This window comes from Candoia aspera, chromosome 4 (assembly GCF_035149785.1).
Source record: "Candoia aspera isolate rCanAsp1 chromosome 4, rCanAsp1.hap2, whole genome shotgun sequence".
Taxonomy (NCBI): Eukaryota; Metazoa; Chordata; class Lepidosauria; order Squamata; family Boidae; genus Candoia; species Candoia aspera.
The window spans coordinates 60211084-60234054 of record NC_086156.1 but is presented as its reverse complement, the minus strand read 5'-3'; the positions used below and the strand labels follow the sequence as shown (position 1 = coordinate 60234054).

Genomic DNA, 22971 nt, shown 5'->3' with positions numbered 1-22971 from the left:
CCGCAGTAGAAACAGAGGGCTCTCTCTCTCCTTCTCTGTGTCTCAGCCTCGGAAATAAGCCTCCTGCTCTCCCCGATCTGCATCGGCTCCTCTGGTCCTGAGTAAGGAGATCCTGCGGAGAGAGCTGGAAATCCTGGAAGCATCCTGAGGCCCCTGCCTCTCCCTGGCTGCATCTGTCTGAGCTCTTCTAGCCTGGCGTCTATGACCACAGACAACTGATATAAGGCTTCTAGGGTAGCTGGTGTTCCCTGGCGCACTAATTCATTCTTAATTTCTTCATCCAGCCCCTGTTTGAATTGGTCTTTCAAGGCACTCTCATTCCAGTCCAGATCTCCTGCTAACAGCTTGAAATCAGCAATGTAGATTCCCACTCTCTTGTTGCCTTGCTTGAGCTTCCGAATTTCCTGGCTGGCAGTGACCGCTCTGATCGGGTCGTCAAAGTGTGCTCAGAACCCTGCCAGAAAATTCTGGTAGTCGTTGAGAATTGGGTCGTTGTTCTCCACCATGGGAATAGCCCATTTGGCTGCTGGGCCCTTTAGCAGACTTAGAATGAAGGTGACTCTGGTTCTGTCTGTGGGGAACTCTGCCCGTCTGCTGTCGAAGAACATTGTGCACCGTGTGAGAAAGGTTCTCAACTGTCCTGCTTCTCCTCCAGACTTCTCTGGTAGACTGCCCTGGGATCTCAAGACTACTGGTGGAGCTGCTGCTGCTGCTGGCACTGGTTGTGGGTTAATAGGAGCAGGTTGTTGTAACTGCTTGTAATGTGTTGATCTGGAGATCTACTTGTTGTTGGTGTTGCTGCAGGGCTGCTGCCAATTGTTGGATGGCTTGCCAAATATCCTGGTTTTCCGAAGACATTTTCCAAGTGTCTCTCTTTTATTTTTCTTTGTTCCTCCCTCTTTCAATGGGAGTAGGAGTTTGTTAGGGTTGATGTCCTAACAGTCAGGAATCACACTGAGACGAGGAGTAGGTCTCTAGTGTTTATTACTGCTACATAAGACAGAATCCTAACAAACTGAAGAAGCGTGGGAAAACTCAGACAGACCCCAAAAGTTAAGGTGGGTCTGATCTGTGTCTCTTTGAATGGCTGCTTAATTCCTCAGTACTACGCATGCGTTTTCTCCCCTGGATAGGGGCCCCCTCCTGCTCGCCATCAGTACTCATGACAATAATCAACAGAAGCAAACATGACCAGATTTACTTCCAGCCAGTCTCCAAATTGAGATATTGTTGTGGGAGATTAGCTGGTTTAATTAATAAAAGTATCTGGGTCAAGTACGTTTTTCTAGCTTTCAAATTCCTACAGTTTACAAACATACATTTGGGGTTAAGGATCGCCTTTCTGGGGAGAGACAGAGCTGAGCACCGAGTCAGGTAACTTATTTTTTAAAATCTAAATTAGGACTGACCATAAGCCATAGAAGTGACCGTGGGAAGTACCAAACAAAGGAAAATGCTTGTTAACTGTGTTCTGCCTCAGCTTGGACTTCCGTCTCAATCTATGGAGATGGTTATTTATTTATTTATTTATTTTAATTAAATTTATATCACCGCCCATCTCCCCACAACGGGTTTTTCAGGTTTTCCAAAGACTCAAGCTTTGCCTGCAACCTGTTTCCTTTTAACAAACTAAGAATTGCCTTGAAAGATAATCTGTACATATGTGGTAAAAAGCAGTGTTGTGCCAGATTCTACACTAGATCAAGCATCATCGACCTTGGCTGGCAGGAAAAGAAAAAGTGAAAAAGACCATATGACCTCTGACACTTGCCCTAGTAAACCTATCGTGAAACCAAGTATATTCAACAAAATTAAGACAGCGAGGCTGTGAAAGCACTGCTCTCTGAAACTGCATTAATAGTAAAAAAAAAAATGGTTTGCTACAAACTTGAATCACATTTTCTTTTTCTGAACTCCCAGTCTCTACTCTTTAAAAGTGAATGCAATTAATTGTATCTGTGTCAAAGCGAAGAGACAGGTTTTCTTGGCATGGGGAAAGATAGTTCCTCAGTAATACAGTGTATGTGGCCCTAGAGTGTACTAGAAATCCCTTGTTCAGATTTTAACTCTGGTGTGAGCAGTTTAGGCCTTTAGCTACACTTCTCTCTGGCATGCAGTGATTCTTGATTGTGGTTAAGACTAGCATGCTCCTTTCTCTCCGCCACCTCCAGCCGGCTTTTGTAGGCAATCTTGTTTTGAATGTGAAGCCCATTTCCTTTAAAGATTGTTCATATGGTACCTATTCCTGATCCAGGACACATTTTGTAAATCTGAGTCCCATGGCTGCTTTCTTTTCTAAATAACAGGCAGTTTTAATAAAATGACCAAATTAATGTTTTTGTACATACTTTTGGGGAGGAAGGGATAGCCAATGATTAACGACACTTTTGAACCTCATGACATTGACTAAAAGATAGGAGCAGCTGTAATGGGGAACCACTCTTCCACCAGCTCATCTTCACCCTCCCTGAAGGTGGTGAAGGTGTAGTTTCAGGATAGAAAATGTCTTTCATATAGTCTGTGTATGGTGGCTACCATAGTATGCTATCTGGGTCAACACAATGGCATTTCTGTTTTGTTTTTAATAAATACAACTGAAAGTGAGGACTGGTCAATTATTGACATGTTATAAAACAGGAAGCGATACAGAATCCTTTGGGATTATGTGCATTAATATGTAAAATAGTGGGAATTCTGTAGTCCTCCCGATATTGTTGAACCATAGCTCTAAGGGGCTTCAATCAATCAGAGCATGCTGTGTATTCGAGTTCAGCATCATCTGGGAAACAAGTTTTATTAAAAAAAATAGTACAGCAGATGGAGAAAATGTGAATTATGATAGGGATTATTTTGGAATGTTTTCTGGCTATAAAATGTGCTGTTATGCCTTTTGCATTTAAAATACAATAGTTCAGTATTGTAGGATTCATCACATCTTTAAGAGTTCAAGCAGTGTAAACTGAAGCAGTTTTGGAACTTGCCCTGTCAGTTGGTAACGTTTCACTAATTGAAATAACCTTTTGTTTTTAACAGGCTGACAAGGTTTCATCTGAAGTTTTGGCTGGTGAAGTAACTGAGGTATGTTAGTTATTCAGCAAATCTATCCACGTTCCCCCTTCCTTTTAATTGTGCAATCTGTTGAGAATTGTGCATTAAATTTGTGAAATGGGAAAGGGATGGAAAGTAATCAAATACTTGAATTTTTGTGGTTCCACTGCTCCTAGGAGTTGAATAATAGAAAAAGATCTTTCCCAATATGGAATGAACTTCTCAAATATTATTTTGTGATGGAGAAATGTTTAATATTGATCGCATAGCCTAGGGACACATTATACTATGATGTGGGCAGGCAATGGAAGGAATCAAGATGCTGCTCATTTTACTTAGAACCAAAGCTTAGGGTTGGGCAGAGACTATACAAACTGCTCTGGATCCAAAGCTTGATTTTTTTCTAGTTCAGGAATGTAATTTGGAGGCATAGAATCCCACTCTTTCTGGAAGATGGATGGAGAATCTTCTTCTGTTCTTTAACTGAGAAAGTCAAAGTCCAACCACTGCATTGGAACCCGCACCCATCTGTGGAGTCCTTGGTGCTTGGTTGTCCTCCACCCGTTCATGGAGTCCTTGAGCTTGCAGATATTTCATTACCCGACTAGGTAACAACATGAGTGCAAGTGAGTGTGGGGTTTGCTCCCTGTTTATGTACAGTAGCTTGCCCTGCCAGTGTTGGTGGGTTTCTCCTTGGTAGTTTCTTGATTAGGGTATTGTTTTCTGCTTGACTCTTCGTCTGGTGTTAATCCCTACTTATCTGGGTATTGGCTGATGGAGAGGATGTGTTCTGGTTTTTTTGTTTCCTTCTTAGATTGTTATTGTCTCTGGTGTGTCAGTGTGTTATAGTTGAGGCCTTTCTGGAGGATAGTGTGGTCCCTGGTGGATAGTGTGCAGCTGGACCTGTTGACTACCCATTTGGGGTCAGGTACCTCCTTGCTTCTGGGTTTAGCTTGAGCAGCTTGGTTTGGAGTTTTGTTTTCCTTTTTTCAGCTTGTCTTAGAGACATTGTCTTGATGGTGCTTGTCAGCAATTGTGTGTTCTGGGGTCATGGTTTGTTCCAGTTGTTCCTTGAGGTTATCTATGGTGTGCTAGTATTTGTTTAGTCTGAGGTGAGCATCCATGGTCAGTAGTGGTATCATTTTCTGGCCGCTTTGTTGCACTATTTTCCATCCAGCTGTGCAGTTTATTGGAGGTTTGTATCTGACACTGGCGGTCAGGGCCTGCTGTCGGAGTCATTTGTGCAGAAAGAATAGCCGTTCCTTGGTGGAGGTTTGCCTACATGCAAATTTCTCCCATTTGCATGCTTTCTGAAGTGTTTGATGCCCAAATGTGGTTCCAATAGAAGAGAATAAATGTAGCTCAGGGTTCTCTATTCTCTATTCATCTCTCTGCACTTGTCTCCTCTCTGCCCCAAATATAAAAGCTCCTCCTGAGATAGTGTGCACATTGGTCATTCCAGTTTCTCTGACTGTGAAGAACCTTCTCCTTTCTCTAGAGGTCCTGAATTGAATAGTCGGTTAACAGGAGGAGCATTGGGCCTGGGTACGTAGCGTCAGCTCTGCTCTCCCAGTAGCTTGGCTACCTTAGAGAAAAGGCATACACAAAATCCAAGAGTCTACATACCATTTTCTCTCTTGCTCCATGTGTGGACCTCTCTATCTCACATTAGAGACTGAGGGCTGAGTGGTCCTGAGGGGTAGCTAAGAGGCAGAGTGTGGTTCCAAGAATATTGAGTTTCTGTTGCCAGGTCCTCCTCAGTCCTGTCTTGGTATCATTTGATTGCCAAGACCACAGCCCAGCTCTGCTAGAGAATATTTATTTCTTTGCTAGATTTATAAGACACCACTATTTCAGGAACTCTTTCCTCTCAATTTTTCCCCGGGACAATCACCCTGTTTAGGTAGGTTGGGCTGAGAGGGAGAGTTACAAGAAAATCAAAATATGTGTCATATTTGAGTATCTTTATACTTACATTTTAGAGATGTGCAATATGAATGGCTATTGCACATGCCTGTTCTTTTTCAGTCTATTCTTCAGTGTACCAGCATTGGATGTAATCAATTTTTTTCCCAGTAAAATCTAGGTTAATTGCATGTGGAATTGCATCAGGCTTCTTGGAAGAAAATGTGCTGAAAATTTTGATAAAAGGTAACTAATTGGCAGTGGTAGGTAGTAACTAATAAATAAGCAATAGTAGTAGTTGACCCTACATATAGAAAAGGAAGAGATAGAGAGGTTGGAGAGTTAGCAAGCAACCGGATAGTAGAAACTGCTCTGGGTAGAGGCAGGCAAAAAGGGAAACGGCTGTGACTAATACAGGCATTACTCAGATTAAACCAAAACAAAACAGGAAGGAAAGACAAGGCTGCAAGGCAGAGTTGGCAGCAGCGGCCTTGGAGTGTTCCACTAGCTCTGGATCTAAGCAACGGTACTATGGTTGCCTATTTATAAATCTATATCTATATATCAATGCATTTTGATATACAGTATATATATTAAATTTATTCTCCAGCCATCTCACTCAGAGTCTTGATGTACTTGGCCTGTAAGTGCTCTCTTTGAGCCTAGGGTCATATATCCCGAACAGCATGTGCTCCCTGTCCTGGTGCAAGGGCTCCGAAGATTCCGGTATGCCACTCTTCAGTCACTGGATAGATGCAGATTTGGCCGGAAGTGGCTAGAGCCTGCAGATGTATCCCAGCCCTCTAAGAAATTGCCCAGTGCTTCTCCAAGAGTTTTGCCATAGCGTGCGCTTAACTGAAGAGGTTGGTCTTGGTACTGAGGTTTTGATGGTCTCAAGGATGGGGCACAACTGGCATCTGGGAAATTGTGTTCCATTAATATACTTTTAAGAATTTGCTTTAATGTAGTTCTCTCTACAGGTAGTCCTCACTTAACAACCACAACTGGGCCCAAAATTTAGGTTGCTAAGCGATCTGGTTGTTAAATGAATTTTACAACCTTTTTGTTGTATCCTTTTTTGTGGTGGTCGTTATGTGACTCACTGCAGCTGTTAAGCAAATCACATGGTTGTTAAACGGATCACACAGTTCCCTATTGATTTTGCTTATCAGAAGCAGGCTGGGAAGGTCGAAAATGGTGATCACATGACTGCGGGATGCTGCAACTGTTGTAAATGTGCGATGGTTGCCAAGCACCCGAATTGCAATCACATGACTGTGGGGACACTGCGATGGTCGTAAGTGTGAGGAATGATTATAAGTAGTTTTTTTCAGTGCTGTTGTAACTCTGGATGGCCACTAAATGAATGGTCGTTAAGTGAGGACTACCTGTATTTACTTGCTGTCTTGAGAATAGATGGTTGTAGGCTTATTCATTACCTTATTAAAACCCAACAAGGCAGAGCCAAAAGGTTTGTTTCTGAAAGATTTAGTAAAGAATGTACTCATTTTTCCAATTATTGATTACAAGCAATACAACTGATTATTTCTATTCACATATTCAACCAGAATTGACATTATTCATTTTGATAAGGTGATGCTCACACAGCTTCTCCATATTTCTGCTCCCATCTGTTCCATTATAACCACAACTTATCAGAAGTGCTTGTTACTGAGCTCATGTATAATGGCTTAGTTATTCTATTATGCAAAGAACAGTTTTTGTGGCTGAAAACAGAGCTGAGTGTTTAAGGGAAACAGATAGAGCCTACAAAATACATGAAACCTTTTAGATCTTCACCTGAGTCATTCCCAGTTATCAGTATATGCCGTACAAGTAGTACTCATTTGTTGTGAAATATCCAGATATTTGAAGACAAGCCTTTTGTTGCACTTTTCCAGCAAAACAGTTTTCCAGCAAAAGGAAAAAAGGAATTCTTCTCTGAGGTGGGCTTACATTGCTTTTGTGAAAGATACGTCAAATGTTATTCACATGGCACTAGATATTTATTAATACCTAGTGACATGTGAATATGTAATATTACCAGCAATGTGTGATCGCTGGTAATATTACATAGGTAACAATGAACAACATTTTAAGGTAAAGTTTAAAAAAAAAAGTCTGAAAAGTTCTGGAGGAGCATTGTTTGTAATAGGAAATATTTTTGGGCTACTGAGAAAACCATGATTGCTGTGAGCACTGAATGGGAAAAATTAGTGTCATCATTTGAAAGCATTACGTTTATAGTACCTATAAATGTAGCCAGGCTTTCTGCTTAGTGCTTGGCAGAATTTATCCATTATTACCCTAAAATCTGAGAATTTAGTGATAGCTTTTCATCTAACATTAAGAGTGAATGCAGTTAAACACATTGCATTTCTGAAGAGCGTCTTTGCATTTTAAAAGTTACAACTGATTTCTCATATACTAGATCATATAATGAATTTAGCATCTTTCCTGTGAGTAACCATGAATAATGCAGTATGGTTGAAGCCTAGCCTGACATCAGGATATACCTCATTGGGGAATGTTGTAATATTAATGCTGCCAGGGTCACTGGCCCTGAAAAATGAAGGAGGGAGAGAGAGGGAGAGAGAGGGAGAGGGAGAGAGAGATGACTTGCTTCATTTTCCATAAAATAGATTTCCTTCAGAATTTTATTACTGAAAGCAAAGTGCCAAATTTGGTGCTAGCTGTAGAAAGCTGCTTTCCAGTTAGGTTTTAATGAATAGGATTCTGTTTTCTTTTACAAAATGCTTTTGTATTTTGAACATTTGCATGGAAAACAATTTTAATAATGAGCAGGAAAGAAAGGAAAGAAATAGTCTACCTATTTAGACTAGTGCTGGACAATGTATTTTTGTTGCAGGCCAAACCTTGTTCCATTATTTTTTGCCTGCAAAGGGCCACTTGGAAGCCTTGCATGATACAGGGCTGACTGGAGTGGGTACAGCTGAAACTTTTCCCACTTTTTAGATTTAGAGGCTTGAGAGGGACTATAAATATGTCAGTGATTTAAGTGCCTATTTTATAACTAAAACTGTCACACATGCAAAAAGAAAAAAGAAAATGTGCAACCCAAATTGCCATTTTGAAGATGTGCTGTGAAGTTGCCGTGGCTACAAAAATGGGACCGGGAATCAAATGTAGGCTAAAAGCTGCGAGTTGCCTGCTTGTTTAGAATCTTTACCAAGGTAGTAAATGGATGAGAAGTGCAGTTGTCATTATCTGTTGGAGGAAAATTCTGAGAGTGCCTTGGACTGCAAGAAGATCCAACCAGTCCATCCTCCAGGAAATAAAGCCAGACTGCTCACTTGAGGGAATGATATTAAAGGCAAAACTGAAATACTTTGGCCACATAATGAGAAGACAGGACACCTTGGAGAAGATGCTGATGCTAGGGAGAGTAGAAGGCAAAAGGAAGAGGGGCCGACCAAGGGCAAGATGGATGGATGATATTCTAGAGGTGACGGACTCGTCCCTGGGGGAGCTGGGGGTGTTGGCGACCGACAGGAAGCTCTGGTGTGGGCTGGTCCATGAAGTCACGAAGAGTCGGAAGCGACTAAATGAATAAACAACAACAAAGCTGGTCTCCCAGAAAAATCTATTGTTATCCAATTCACATATTTTTATGGTCAGACAATATACGATTTCTTTATTAACCCCCCCCCCCATTTAATCAATCCTTATTTCATGGGATTTCAAATAATTAATAATCAGTTTTAAAACTGTACAGGGTGCACAGATTTTTTAAATGACCAAAAATGATTCTTTTGGATGAGGTTAGCTTCTGAGGACAAGGTTATAGAAACTTAATCTTGAAAATCAAAGAAAACAAGCATTTTAAAGTGGGCAGTTTCTTTTTTCTTTGGTACAGAAGATATGTTCTATGAATGTTTAACATTTAATTAGTTCTGAAATTGCCCAACAATTTGTATAAGCTCTTAAGATCATATAGGAAGGAAAGAAAAATCTGTTTCCTGATGTTTCAAGTTGAACAGGAAATGCAAGTGCCTCACATCTTCTGGGTTTCCACAAAACTGTTTTGCCGGAAAGAAGTGACTGGAGTTCCTTCCTTTCACTATGAGTATGTATATATGCGTACTGTATATAGAATATAAAAATACATTGTTTCCCAAGAAAAGAACATCTAAAATCTGACTTTTGAACAAGTCATTTTATGTTCAAAATCCACTGTTTTACATAAATCTGGATGAACTGCCTCCAGAACAGAGCCATGACAGTAGGGTTGGATGGATCTCCTTTGGGGGAGAGAATATAGAAATGCCTGGCACAAATAATATAGCTGGATTTCTCTAAACACTAAAGCATTTCTCTTTATTAGAATTCACTCTTTTGAAATCCAAGGAACATGCTTGAAGATGCTTGTTTTTTTGCTTTATATAATACCATGATTTTCAGCATTACTAAATCACTTTGATCACCATTTTGATATTATTGAAGAATTCTTCCCTCTTAGATAGAATCCACTCAAGGATAACCTTTCTCTGAATTTTTCCCCTACCTTTAAAAATAAGAAGTTATTGAAAGGACCTGTCAGGAATTTGTTTTCTCTCAACAGAGTTCAGGCTTGGTGATATCTCCTTTGACTTCTAATTACTGTTCTCTGAAACATTTATAATTTGTTTCATCCATACCCTTTGCCCCAAAGATACACATTTTGTTTACTCTCTTGGATTTCTGTCCAGGGGTACACATTTTCCGTAGTGCTCTCCCTTTCCCTTGTGCTACACTTTTAAAACATGTTGTTACTTCTAATTATAATAGTCAATCCATGAATGTTAAGATATGTCTATCAAGTTATATGAGTTTAAACTGGTCTTTCTGTACTGTGCATATCAGCACAAAGGTGTCAAAATGCATAGCTGTTGTAGTTCAGTGCCTTTCCTGCTGTTTTATTGTGGACGTTCCTAGATAAACCTCCAGTGGTACCCCAAATGCTGCTTCAACATCCTATTTGTAGTTCTTATTTTTGAACTTACCCTTGGGAAAACATGCTGAGGAATATGTTCTGCAGAATTCCAACTTTTCTGCTTCTTCTGCAGAACTGCTTAAAATAACGTTAGGACTGTGTTAAAGAACAGAATGTTTATGTGTGCTGCTTTACATTAATTCTTAATATTGGTGAAATTGAATGCAGAGAAATATTTGAAAAAGTATTTTGAAAAGGAATGTGTTTTTATGAATTAAACTGGAAATTTAATTCATACTTTCTTTTGCAGTCATTGGGTGTCCTTCAGTTTGACCTTAACTTTATTAAGCTTCAGTGTGTTCATATTTTCCTCAAATTCCATTTCTGGCCTGTATCAGTATTAAACTATTCCAGACAGGATCCACATTTATGATGGCTAGCACCATGTGTATCCAATTTTAACGGGGTGTTTTCAGTAATATAAACTGTGAAGTTTAGAAGTTCTGATGTAAACACTGATTTAAGTAAGCTTTTCTCAAATGTTCAGTATCTGATTTAAAAATAGAATCTTTCCTCACTACTCTCACTGATGAAAAATGACAATTCTTCAATGGAGTCCACTCCTTGTGTTCCTGAGTCACAGGCCAGTCAGTCATGAGTCACAGGCACGTGTCAAATATAATTATTTTAAGTATGGTTTGTTGAATAACAATGGTATCTGAATTTGCACTTCATGGTAAGTTTACACTTCGGTTTACAAACCATGACGGCTGGGTTTGCATAGCGTACTAAGCCCAAAACTGACAACTCACAATACAGCTTAGCGTGGCTTATCAACTGAACCATCAACATGTCTCATTCATAGAAACTGCATTGTAAGAAGCCAGCTTCATTGATCACTTAGCACTGGAGTTGTAATTTTATGTAACTGAGGTATGTATGTATCTTTTGTGTGGGAGGAAGTAAGCCAAACCAGTAACTCTTGGATATACACATTGGCTTGGCCCATATATAATTCTTAAGTCATAGTGCAGGTTGTTTGATATTGGATTGGTGAGCTGTATGAATTCAGTTAATAATTCAGTTACTGTGGTTTGTATAACATGGCTTGTGACTTATCTGTCACATTTCTATGATCAGCTAATTCATATTTTGGATGATAATAATAATAATAATAATAATAGAAATGTTTTATAATACAAAGTTGCCCAACTGGAATAGACACCGTTATGAGCATAGTTGTTTACTGAGCTTTCTTTCCATTTTCTACCTCGTGTGTATCTGCAGATGCAAACCAAAAGTAAAAAGAGTTGGGTTACCCAGAGGACAACTGCTCTATAACTTTGTCTCAGATATGAGTGTTAATCCCCTGTGAACCCACTTAAGCCTGCTTGCAAGACATGGTTGACTGGGAGAAAATGCTCAAATAACCCTGAGGCCAATTTCCCTCATCCTCATCTCCCACTGACTGGGTTATGATATTTGCAGTATACTTGACAGAATTAAACAGGGTTAGTATTGTCCGGAACAAGGCCATGAGACACCTGATAGGTAAGGAGGAGTATTTTACCCAGAGTTGGGTACCATAATTTATTGAAGGTTAACCTATCTTAATCATAGCCTGGTGTGTTGTCAGAATCTGTTTAAGCAGCTATTAAGCTTCCAGGGAAATAAAGGGGTGGTGAACTCTCCAACTACAGCTTCTTCTATAAAGTTGCATATAGTATATATGAGGCCTAGTATATATTATGTGTGTGTGTGTGTCGTATATGTATATGTATGTATATGTGTGTGTGTATATGTACTGTATATGTATATTCATTTGTTCTAATGAAATATGTTAAGTAATGATTAATTGTTTGGGTGCTGGTATAGCTGCCAACTATCACAAATGTATGTATGGTAGTTTTAATTGTGTGGCATTGCCCCCCCCCCAACTCTCTGCTGTCATCCTAAAAATGATGCACAGTAGCATAGACCTACTTCAAATCTGAAGTCTCAGTATTTCATTGGATTTGCCAGTGAAGCTGTTAATCTTTTACTTGAAATGGTCCATTTCCTTCATGAATTCATAACCAGTTAGTCTCAGTAGTTGCTACTAATTAAGTACATTTATTAAACATCAACTGTGTTGTTTATTCTGTTCAGCATACTGGGTTCTGGAGGGATGACTGTAACCAGCCAATGTAAGATTTTGAGGATAAGCAAACTTTAAAAAGGCAAATATAACTCCCCCCCAAATCACAGACATATAAATATAATTAGCATGAAAATGGGGGCTTCATGTTATGTTTACATGAACTTGGTTTCACCTTGTATGTATAACACAAATCTGTCATCTCTACAGATGATGCATGTATCTGATTGACTGATATTATTCTGGTTGGTTCAGCATCCATCACATACTTGACAATTTCAAACAGCAGCTTGACTTTTAATAAATAACTTCTGCAGAATCACATCACAGCAGTAGTCTGATTCTAAAAAGCAATAGGAATAATTGTGTAGGTGAGTGTCATCAGAAATGAAGTCTACGTATATAGAGATATGCAGAATTGTACTGTTTTCATTCTACACGGATGAATACTTTCATTCTTCCCTTTTTTTTCCTTTTGAGGAACTTTTTAAAAGAAATGATGTATAAGTAGCTTTTAAAGATGGGAAGTCAGCAGCCCTCTTACTGGATTAAAGTTATTGGATTTAAAGAACAAAAGTTGTAAGGTAGCTTTTCTGCAGAAAAAAGCAAAGGCTGTGGCCCAGATCAACTGAAGTGAAAATTTGTACTGGGCTGCCCTGAGCCTTAAGCATGTCCTTGCAATACTTTTGGGCCAAGATAAGGTGCAGCATTTTTACTCTTGACTTGGCATAGCAAGAGTTCTAAAGAAGTTTCGTATCACTTCTAATGAACCTTATGGATGAGGCATCAAAAATTAGCTTCCATTGTTTCCTTATGGCTAGTTGGTTTCAAGAAATCTCAGTGCTACATCTACCCATCCCCCCCAGATGTGGGCCAGATGTGACATCTTGACTCTAGATCCTGTAGATCCTTATGTATTTATAGCCTTTGCAGGTCTGTAAAGCAAAGGAAAGCTGAAGTAAGATCATAAGTACAGTTGCAGTTTCACTTAGCAGCTGCTTTGCTTAATGACCAAGTTGCCAGGCCCAACTGTGGTCACTAAATGAGGACTAAATCTGTGCAATGGCTTCCTATTGCCAACTGGGTGAAAAATTAATAATGGTTAGGGATAGGGTTAGAAAGGAAAGAAAAGAAAAGAAAATTGGAAGGAGGGAAGGCATTTATTTTTCTTGTTCCCTGTATTTCTTTCAAAAAATGTTACTTGTTAACAATATTAAAACATAAAATAGTTATTCATCACAATAAGAGGGATTCTCAAAAAAAATTGCAGAATGTAACAGGATAGATGCTTCCTTTTAAGGAATCCAGCATCACATTCCTGATCCTTTTCCCATTTCTTCTGAATATGCCATGCTTACTGAATGAACGCAGTCAGTACTTATTCGTCATTTCTTATTCATATCTTGTAAATAAAATTTCTTGGTACTTCTACAAACCTCAGGGCTTTCCTTGTGTTCTGTTATTTCTTTCTTATATGAATGAAATGTTACTTGCTATAAGTAAATAGCAAAAATACAATCCTTTTAATTTGTAAATACGTTTGTAGGTGATACATTTTGATGCCATTTAAAGCATTACTTTGTACATGTTATAGTTGTTTCAATATTTACTTTCCCAGCTTTTCTAGTTTAAATATATCTTTATTAACTTCTTTAAAATTGTTATTTCACTTTTTTTCTTCCAGCCAGAAGACTTAACTTCAAACTCTTATATATTCAAGAGTAAAAACTTTAAGAAAGCCAAATCCTGTAACATCTGCAAACAAATAATTGATTCAAATGGCATTTCATGCAGAGGTGAGCCTTACTGTCTTGCATTTATATTGCTTTAAATAGCAGAGCATTTTAAACTTTCAACTGAATGCTAAGGTCTGGCTTTTTAACCTTTTCATTGTGTGGTTGTTTTGTACTGATTTGGTTACATTTATATAAGAATAAATTCCTTGAGTGGGTCTCCACAAAACAGGTGGTCAGTTGTATGAGAGGAACTTACTTGCATATCAGAATGTGTGTATATATTTTCTGGTCTAGGATATATATTTATACATGCAATGGACATATTTTACAGCCTTAGATGGAGGACAAGACTTAAGAGTATGAAATGATTCCCTTGGTTGTTTGAAGTTTTGGCTTGCAGTAGAAGAAAGCTTGTTTATTTATTTGTTTTGTTGACTGATTGATTTATATCCTGCTTTTATTTTGTACAACTCAAGGCAGCATATATAATGTTCTCTCCTCTTATTTCCCCCACATCAACAACCCTGTCATGTGGGATGGGCTGAAAGAGAGACAGGCCCAAAGTCATTCAGCCAGCTCCCATGCCTAAGGGAAGACTACAAATTACATGGTACTCTTAATTATAGACCCATTATTTGTTCTGCTTGAAACTGTGGAAATGAAATGAAAAATAGTAGCAGAACAACTGTGGCTCTCAGAATGGTGTTAGAATTTTTTCCACAAGTGAGATGGATAGACCTCCACCTCTCAGACTGTTTGAGGAGACAGTTGCTGAGAAGCGAATCTTACTGAAGTCAGCAGAGTTTCCCCCCGTGGAAGTAGTATACATGGAACTCTTACTCCAATGAGTAATCACGCCTAGGATTAGATTGAGAGGATGCCTGATATGATGTACGTATGTGCCTAGTTAGCAAGTGACGTTTTCTCTCATTTTCTTATCAACTGCAAGATTCCCAACTAGGCATATTTATTTTTTGGTAGCCTATATGCCACAGTCTGCTGAAACTTCCCTCAAAAGGTGGAATAATGTTACCGTCTTGTCCACTGATGGTTGAAAAAATAAAAATAAAATATAAATAATATAAATATAAATGAGTAGAGCCCCTAGCAATGAAAATGCTGTCCACCGCTACTTTAAATGCTAGCCTAGTATTTCTTTGACTAACCCGAGGTCTGAGAAGTCCATAAGAAACTAATGATTGGAGGTATACTGCTTCTGAACCTGGAATCCATATAGCTATCATAGTTAAGGCTGTCACCAGATTACCAGAACTTTTTCCTTTGTCCTGAATCTCTTACCAACTGGTTTTAAAAGACAGGTTTAAGAATTATGAGAAAGAGAGAAAAAACTTCATCTGCTTTCTCCACAGCATGTATAAGTTTATAAACTGCCATTCTACTTCTTTACTTTTCCTTTTAACCTGTCTTCTTGTTTATAGTGAAAACTTGACCTCTATCAGCCTGAATAGATGCTGGCATTCTAGGAGAGACTGGTATCCAGAAATGAGACTACCAAAGTAGGGAGGCATTTTTAATATTGTTCAGGAGTGAGTAGATGACCGTTTCCAAAACCTGAGAACAAGGCACTTCCTTACCGCCTCCCCCTTTTTTCTGGAGATGTATGAAGGTGAATTTGAAATGACCTCCTATGTAAAGGGCCTCTCTTTGTCCTAGGAACATTGTAACATTGCTCTGCCCCATCTGAGTGTTAGAATGAGATTCCAGTACCTCATCCTGCAATGGCAAGCATATATTTTCCTGACATTAAATTGTAAGCTGCAGCTTTGAATGAGAATCTTAGGAGGAAAATAGCTACTACTAGAGTGGACAAGGAAATTGTGCAAAAAATTATACTGTTCCTGATATAGTGCTGCAAGAATGAGTGTCTGGAATCTATTGATTTCTTGCTAGTGTTTGTACAAAATCAGCTAAGGACCAGAAAGACACCCCTCAGCCAAGTGCTTTATAGGAACCTTTGCAATCAGAAGTCATTTTAGATCTAAGATTATGGAGATTTTAATGACTTTGAAGCTTTATGATTGCATTCCTGAATTTAGAATGCTGGATATTTGTGGCACTTCATTAGCATTTTGTATCTAGATGCAGGCCCGCAACTAGGGTCTGTGTTACCCAGGGCAAACATGGATTCCGCGCCCCTCCCCCCAATGGGTTGGTGAGGGAGGGGTTAGCAAATTTTATTAGTCTATTATACATTACATTAATAAAACATTCAGTATACAAACACTATTTTGTCATTTTGGCGCCCCCCCCAGCATGGCGCCCTTGGCACATGCCCCACTTGTCCCCCCTAGTTGCAGCCCTGTCTAGATGCTAGCTAATATGTCCTCATTCATCTTTCATTTCTTTTGGCTGAAGCATGTATTCTGAATGATAAATAACATAATGTTCATTTCCACCAAGAATTGTAAACACTTTCTGGGTATCTTTCAAAGCTCCGTGGAAGAGTTTCTGGGGACTGCCATGCCAGGCAGGCAAAAATGTAGTTCAGTAAAAAGGAGAATCCCTCAAGTGGAGCTCAACTCCATAGATACATCCACGTAATTTTCGTGGCAGAGATTTGCTTTTGCTGCCTTCTAGGATACTTTTATTCTTCCCAATCCAACGAAATGTTGGGAAAAGAATTATGCAAAGGGATTGAAATGTCTGCCCATCTCTATTTCTGTTTGTCCATCTGACTGCAGGCTAACTCTCTGAAAGCAGAATGGGACTAAATTTGGTGTGGGCAAAAGAAATATTTGAGTTTGAAAATAGGCCAGGAACTATCAAGGAGAACCTTATCCACCCTGTCCCAATTGCTGCAATATGTTCTTCACTTGGCTAATTGGAAAATTGTTCAGAAATTGCAATTGATGCTAAATATTGCAGCCCGGATATTAACCAGGATGATACAAGGATCGCATGATGCCTATACTGACATCTCTGCTGAATGTGAGTTGCCTGCTGGTCTTAAAGCCTTAAATGGCCAAGGACCTGACTCCCTGAGGGACTGCCTCTTCTGATTTAACCTGCCCAATGCCTAAAATCACAGGAGAGGCCCTTGAAGGTGCCCCTGCTGATGGCAGCTTCACTATCTTCTGCAGTTCCCAAAGTCTTTCAGGGAGGTGCACTTGGCCCTGCTCTCCCAGTATTGAGGAAAACGGCACAAATGCATCTCTTTGCCAAGTTTTTATTTTTAAACTGACTTTAAATTATACTCATTTTAATTTTATTTTAATTGTATGATCTTATTTTTGTTGTATATTTTGTACTTTTTATTATTTCAAAAATAATAGTTTTTTCTGTAAGTAGAAAAGTGGAGTATAAATTTAATAATAATGATGATTTGGTTCAGTGGTTTCTTTCAGTGACTATTTCTGAGGTTCAGCCCATTGACTAAATATAGCCTTACCTACTGTAAATTTTCCTGTCAGCAGGCAAGCGACCACTTTCCTTGGAACTTTTGCCAGAAATCTTAAGACAGAAATTTGGCAAGCTGTGGATTACTTGATAAGAGAGTGGATGTGTGGAATGCAGGCATCTTGCTGGTGGGTGACATTGATTGAAACTGCTGGCTGACTTCAAAGAGACTTATCTCTGTTGGAAAGAGATTGGCTGTGATTTTTAGTATGTTAATATGAGGAGACATGATCTAGTTTAGGCCACAGTTGAAAGAAGAAATGAATGATGCATCATCAGTCTTTTCTTTGGAAAAATTCCAAAGTTTAGTTACAATATCTACTCAATTCTTTTGACCATTAAGTCATGCATTCTTTTTCTATAATTATGCTTTCCCCTGTAAATATTATTCTAATTGATGTATAATGAAGAATGTTGTAAATATCAAGTGTGTTCAAGACAACCATCAGCCACAGAAGCTCGCTGAGTGATTTGGGGCCAGTGACTCTTTCTTAGCCTAAACTACCTTATGGGGTGGTTGTTGTGACCAAAAAACAATAGAGGAGGGACAGTTATGTAAACTGTTCTGAGCTCCTGATGAAAAGTGGGATAAAGGTCTAGCAAACAAACAAACACATTTTTGCGCAGTCAGGCCAGGATGCTGTATATCTGTTTTTAAAGAGTTGATGTTGTCTTTCTTGAAAAGGAAGAAGTAATTCCAGGATTAAGTAGACTATAAATTGTCTGGAATGCCAAAATGCGATGGAGGTTGTAAGATACGTTTAAGTATATAGCAGCTGAAGGCTTTTTAGTCTACATAAACTGACGATATTAAATATGCAAGAGAAAGGGAGAGAACTTTTCCAGACTGATACGAAGAATGTATGTAAATTAAGAAAATGGATATATAAATGAAAGTGAAAACTGCTGATCTTCTGTAAAGCCTCTCATGCTGATTTGAATAGTAGATTTATCTGGCGGAACAAGGAAGAATGAATCTGCAACTGAATAAAGTAATGAAGCTATAATTCAAGAACAGTTTTTCACTAGCAAAAACTTCTCTTTGACACAGAATTGCAACTAGGCCAGTGCATATGTTTCAAAGTTCTTCCATTCAGTCTTAGCTCATTCTGACTAGCCATGTTTCCTTAGTGTCTATGATTTCCTAATGGCCATGGCCCTAAGGACCTATAAAATAATAATAAAAAAATCCTTCTCTCTCTCTCTTTTTTTTTCTTGTATTAGAATGATAAAGAAAAGGATGTATATTCAAATGATCCTCTTTCTAATTTTAAGGCTGTTCATTTTTTTATTTGTGACATTTGAACATACTGTAAGTCTAAACTCTCACTGCTAGAGCCAAATAAAAAGACATTAGTCCAGGGCCTGTGGTCAAGAGAGATCTCTAAGTACCCCCTCCTCCTGAAACAAGCAGCATTGGCATGCTGCTGTGCTGGTCATCTAGTCAAGCCTGCAGTAGCAGTGTGCCATTTTAAAGAAATAGTTTTCAAAATATGAGTGGCAGATAGCTGAACCGATCACTTGTTGATGCATGGGCAGTAAAAGGATTTCTTTTTGTAATCACTGGGGTTGCTGTGTGATTAGGCCATAGCTGTTGGACACTTTTAGAATTGGTGTGTCAATCAGACCAAGAGAGAAGTAGGAGATTGGAGGTGGGAGCCACTCTAGCCATCAAAAGTTAGTGCAGAGGGTTGGAGAATGGGAAGGTAGCTAGATGAAACGGCCCCCAGAAATCTCTTGACCAGTACCCCCACAAATTTTATGGTGCCTCTTTATAAGCCTTTCGATTCCAATCTAGAATCTAAGAATTATAGCGATACCAAGTACTCAGAAACATATGAGTTGGGATATAGCTGTTCATCCCTCATTCTGATTTTTGGCAGGTCTAAAGTTCCTTGATGAATTCCTCCCACCTTCTGAATGCTGGAGGATTCTGTCATTTCTTCTTTTGGTATAAATTGTTCAGTCACAGTGGTATTATCAGTCAGATAATTAAAATATAATGTACTCACTGCAGGTGTATCAGCTTTTCTACTGGATTGTAGAAGTTTTTGCTTAGTTTTTGAATTTTTCTAAGATTGGATGAAAATAATATACATTTTAAGTCTTATATTTGCTAACACATTATGATGTGTGGCTGAAGTATTTCTTCACAACCTTTGATCTTTGGTTTGTGTTCATAAAATATCGTGCACTTTCCCTTAGATTTTAACATTATGTCATCCTATGAGTGGCAGACCAAAGCTTGCAAAAATTATGCATAAATATTTGGTAGATAGATCAAGTATAGAATTCTTAACTGTGATAGCTAAATGGAACATCTGTGTATAGAAGCCACAAACCTCTGAAAACAGATGCCTTGTGACACACAACAGGTGACAGTAGCCTCCTTTATATTATGAAATTAGCCAGTTAAGAAAGGCTATTCTTAGGGAGGAATTTACATTAATGTATTATTTGAATCTGCTGTGCTAAAGATCTGCCAGTCACTCCAAGTATCAATTAGTGAATACTTTGGAGATTATTTTTCCCTTTAGTTTGGTGCTTGGGGATCTCATCTTCTAAATAAGAATTGCAACAGATATACTTTTAAACTGCTTCCTTAAACTCAATTTCCTGAGTGTTGTGAAAGCAATTTTAGTTTTGGGTTGAGACACATGATTATATCACTCATGGTCACTTGAGAGTCTGGAAGAACTTGTGATTCAGTTTGATCTTCAGGAGCCTCAGTAGTTTTTAACTGCTGCATTGGAAATAAATTGTAATTTAACTACCCTGGCTATTTTTTAATACATGTGAGTGCCTTTCTTAAAAATACTGGATTGTAGTTGACAGTTGTGGTATTAGCTGATCCTTCTGAAAGTTATTTCAGGTGTTAAAATTATATAGGAAAAAGCACATAGAGAAGTTTTAAAAGGATTCTGAATTCAACATTTCAGAATTACTAATATGACTAAAACAGAAGAAAAGAGTTAGACATATGCATTGCGCTGGTTTCTCCTAATTCAAAGGAATGGCTGAAGACCTACAGTATTCAGTGAAAGAGATATTTTAGAACTGAATATACAAAAATAGTCTGAGGATACTTTTTGTACGTGTGGTATTATCTTATAGTAAATCCATTTTTTCTTCCTCTTTTTTCTTAGTTTGCAAATATGTTTGCCACAGGAAATGTGAACCAAAGGTAAGATTTTGTTTTTTTCTACATTATTAACAATGTTAATTGAGATTCAGAAATGTATATTCCCAAAGGTTTTCTGTTTTTGAGCATATCAGTAACTTGAGACTTGCCTTGGAGAATGAATGGAATTAAAAGGCAGTAAACAAATAAATAAAAGATAATAATTGCTTAAATAGTAAGAATTACATATGAATAATTTAAAAAGTTGTTTGAAATGTGTCTTGATTCCTAGCATGGCACCCGTGGATGCCAATGTACCTGCCAGACATCTCTCTTTTTGTCAGGTCTCTCTCTCTGTCTGCTTTTCAAATTTTTAAAGATTACATCTAATTTTACACAAAATTAAAGTGGAAGTTGGCATGCACAAGCCATTTTATTATATTATATTATATTATATTGTATTTTATTTTATTTCATTTTATTTAATATCCCACCTTTATTATTTTATAAGTAACTAAATAAATAATATACTATAAAATATATTACATTTTATGTATTTTATTATAATATAATAATATAATATATTATTATACAATTATTATATTATAAAATAATATTAAATATATTATTTTATTATAAGAATGTATACTAATATAATATAATAAATCTAATATAATAAATATTTAAATAATTAATATATTTAATAAATATTTTAAATAATTTTAAATAATTTTTAAATAATTTTAAATAAGATAAATATTTAATGAATATTTATGGCAAACCAGGATTTTAAAGATGTTATTCTGCCTTTGCCCAAAGATTATTATCAGAATGGTTTTGATTAATGGAATAATGTCCATTAAATATTTTCTTACAGCTATTTAAACAAACAAAAAATCATAATTGCCAAAGAGAAGAATGTGGCAGGTAGACTGGCAATAATGTCCATTAAATATTTTCTTACAGCTATTTAAACAAACAAAAAATCATAATTGCCAAAGAGAAGAATGTGGCAGGTAGACTGGCAATGAAGCATTTTATTTATTTATTTGTTAGATTTATATTCCAATTTTCCTCCAGACGTTTGACATGCTGTACATAGCACTCCCTCCTCCCCTTTTTCCTCACAACTATAACTGTCATGAGCACTGATGGCGAGCAGGAGGGGGCCCCTGTCCAAGGGGGAAAAAGCATGCGTAGTAGCGAGAATTTGAGCTGTCATTCAAAGAGACACAGAACAGACCCGCCTTGACTTTGGGGGTTTATCTGTCTGGGTTTTCCCACGCTTCTTCAGTTTGTTAGGATTTTCTGTCTAATGTAGCAGTAATAAAACACTAGAGACTTATTCCTCGTCTCGGCGTGGTTCCTGCTTGTTGGGACAATAACCCTGTGAGGGAGGTTGGACTGAAAGGGAGTGGCTAGTCCAGGGTGACCCAGTGAGCTTCTCTGCTGAGGAAGGATTTAAAGCTGGACCTCCTGAGACTAGTCCAACAGGTTAACTGTAGTCCTACACTGGCAGAAGCCTTGCAAGACTAACAATGCAGGTTGCGACTAGTAATGGTTTGGCAGAGAGTGCCTTTTCTTCTGAGCTGTGGTATAGAGACAGAGAATGACAATGACTTTTCATTATCTGCATCAGTTTTTCTGTGTAGGAATCAACCATGCAGAGTCCCTGGGCTACTGGTTCCGGTTTCACTTTATACCAGTACTTCCCTTCATTATCCAAAACTGCTTATCAGAAAGCCCTTTTTACCCCATGTAGGTAAACCACTTTAAGTCAATTTAAATGTCCCTGTTGTGATTGGGTAATGGGTTCATGTGTCGTTACCTGAAGAAAAACCACTTTTACCTAATTTTGGGTAATTTACCCAGGTTTGGGAAGCACTGCTTTATACCAAGGTTTTCCATAGCTACTTGGTATTTCAGGAGAACTAGAAGCAATAACGATCAGCTTACTGCTGAAACCCAGATGTAATTGGGAGTTTAACATAGTCTATAGTATTTTAAATGAATATAATATAATACAGAGATTTAATTAATGAAATAATTAAAAATATATTGCCGCAAATAAATTCTCTGGGATCTAGTAATAGCATCCTGGTGCTAACACATATGTGTTTCCCATGCAGTCATCCCATGCACACCCTTTCTGCATCTGAAGAATTATGGGATATTTTTATCAAGTTTGCACACAGTTGCAATCTATTAAGGCTTCTATTGGTTAACAACATCAGCATACAGTAACATAATTAAAACATCTATGGTAATGCAAATAAATGTCCACACAGGAAAATAATGTGAAAAATCAGAGTTAATAACATATTGATGAAATAAAACAGACCTAATATTTAATACCCTTAAAATTTATGATAAATGCTTTAGAGAGTATAGTCAAATCTATCATCAATTGGTTGAAACACTACATGTCTAAACAAGCATTTCAAAGTACCAAGGAATATCAAAAATGCTTTAAAAGGATCAGCCTTTTAAATTATTTTTAGAACATTAATAGCTACAGATATATCTGCATTTTTATAACTAGTTGCATTTATCTCTCTCACATACATACATAAACAAGTGAGTGTTATGAAGGAAGCATGTTATATTGCAGTGAGTATAATGTGGTAAGCATAAATTAACTGTGGTAAATAATTAAAAAAACAAGCAGTCTTAA

At 37.8% G+C, this 22971-nt stretch overlaps 1 protein-coding gene across 6 annotated transcripts in view; it reads left to right on the top strand.

Annotated features, from left to right (window-relative positions):
* TNS3 (tensin 3) overlaps positions 1–22971 on the top strand; it is a 244295-nt gene that overhangs the window by 70641 nt on the left and 150683 nt on the right. For 5 of the 6 annotated variants that reach the window (XM_063304223.1, XM_063304226.1, XM_063304222.1 and 2 more), the window contains exons 2-4: positions 3034–3078; positions 13708–13819; positions 20323–20360. In XM_063304223.1, coding sequence (XP_063160293.1) covers positions 3034–3078; positions 13708–13819; positions 20323–20360 — 195 coding nt within the window. The remainder of the gene's footprint in view (positions 1–3033; positions 3079–13707; positions 13820–20322; positions 20361–22971) is intronic. The other variant, XM_063304224.1, reaches the window with a different exon arrangement.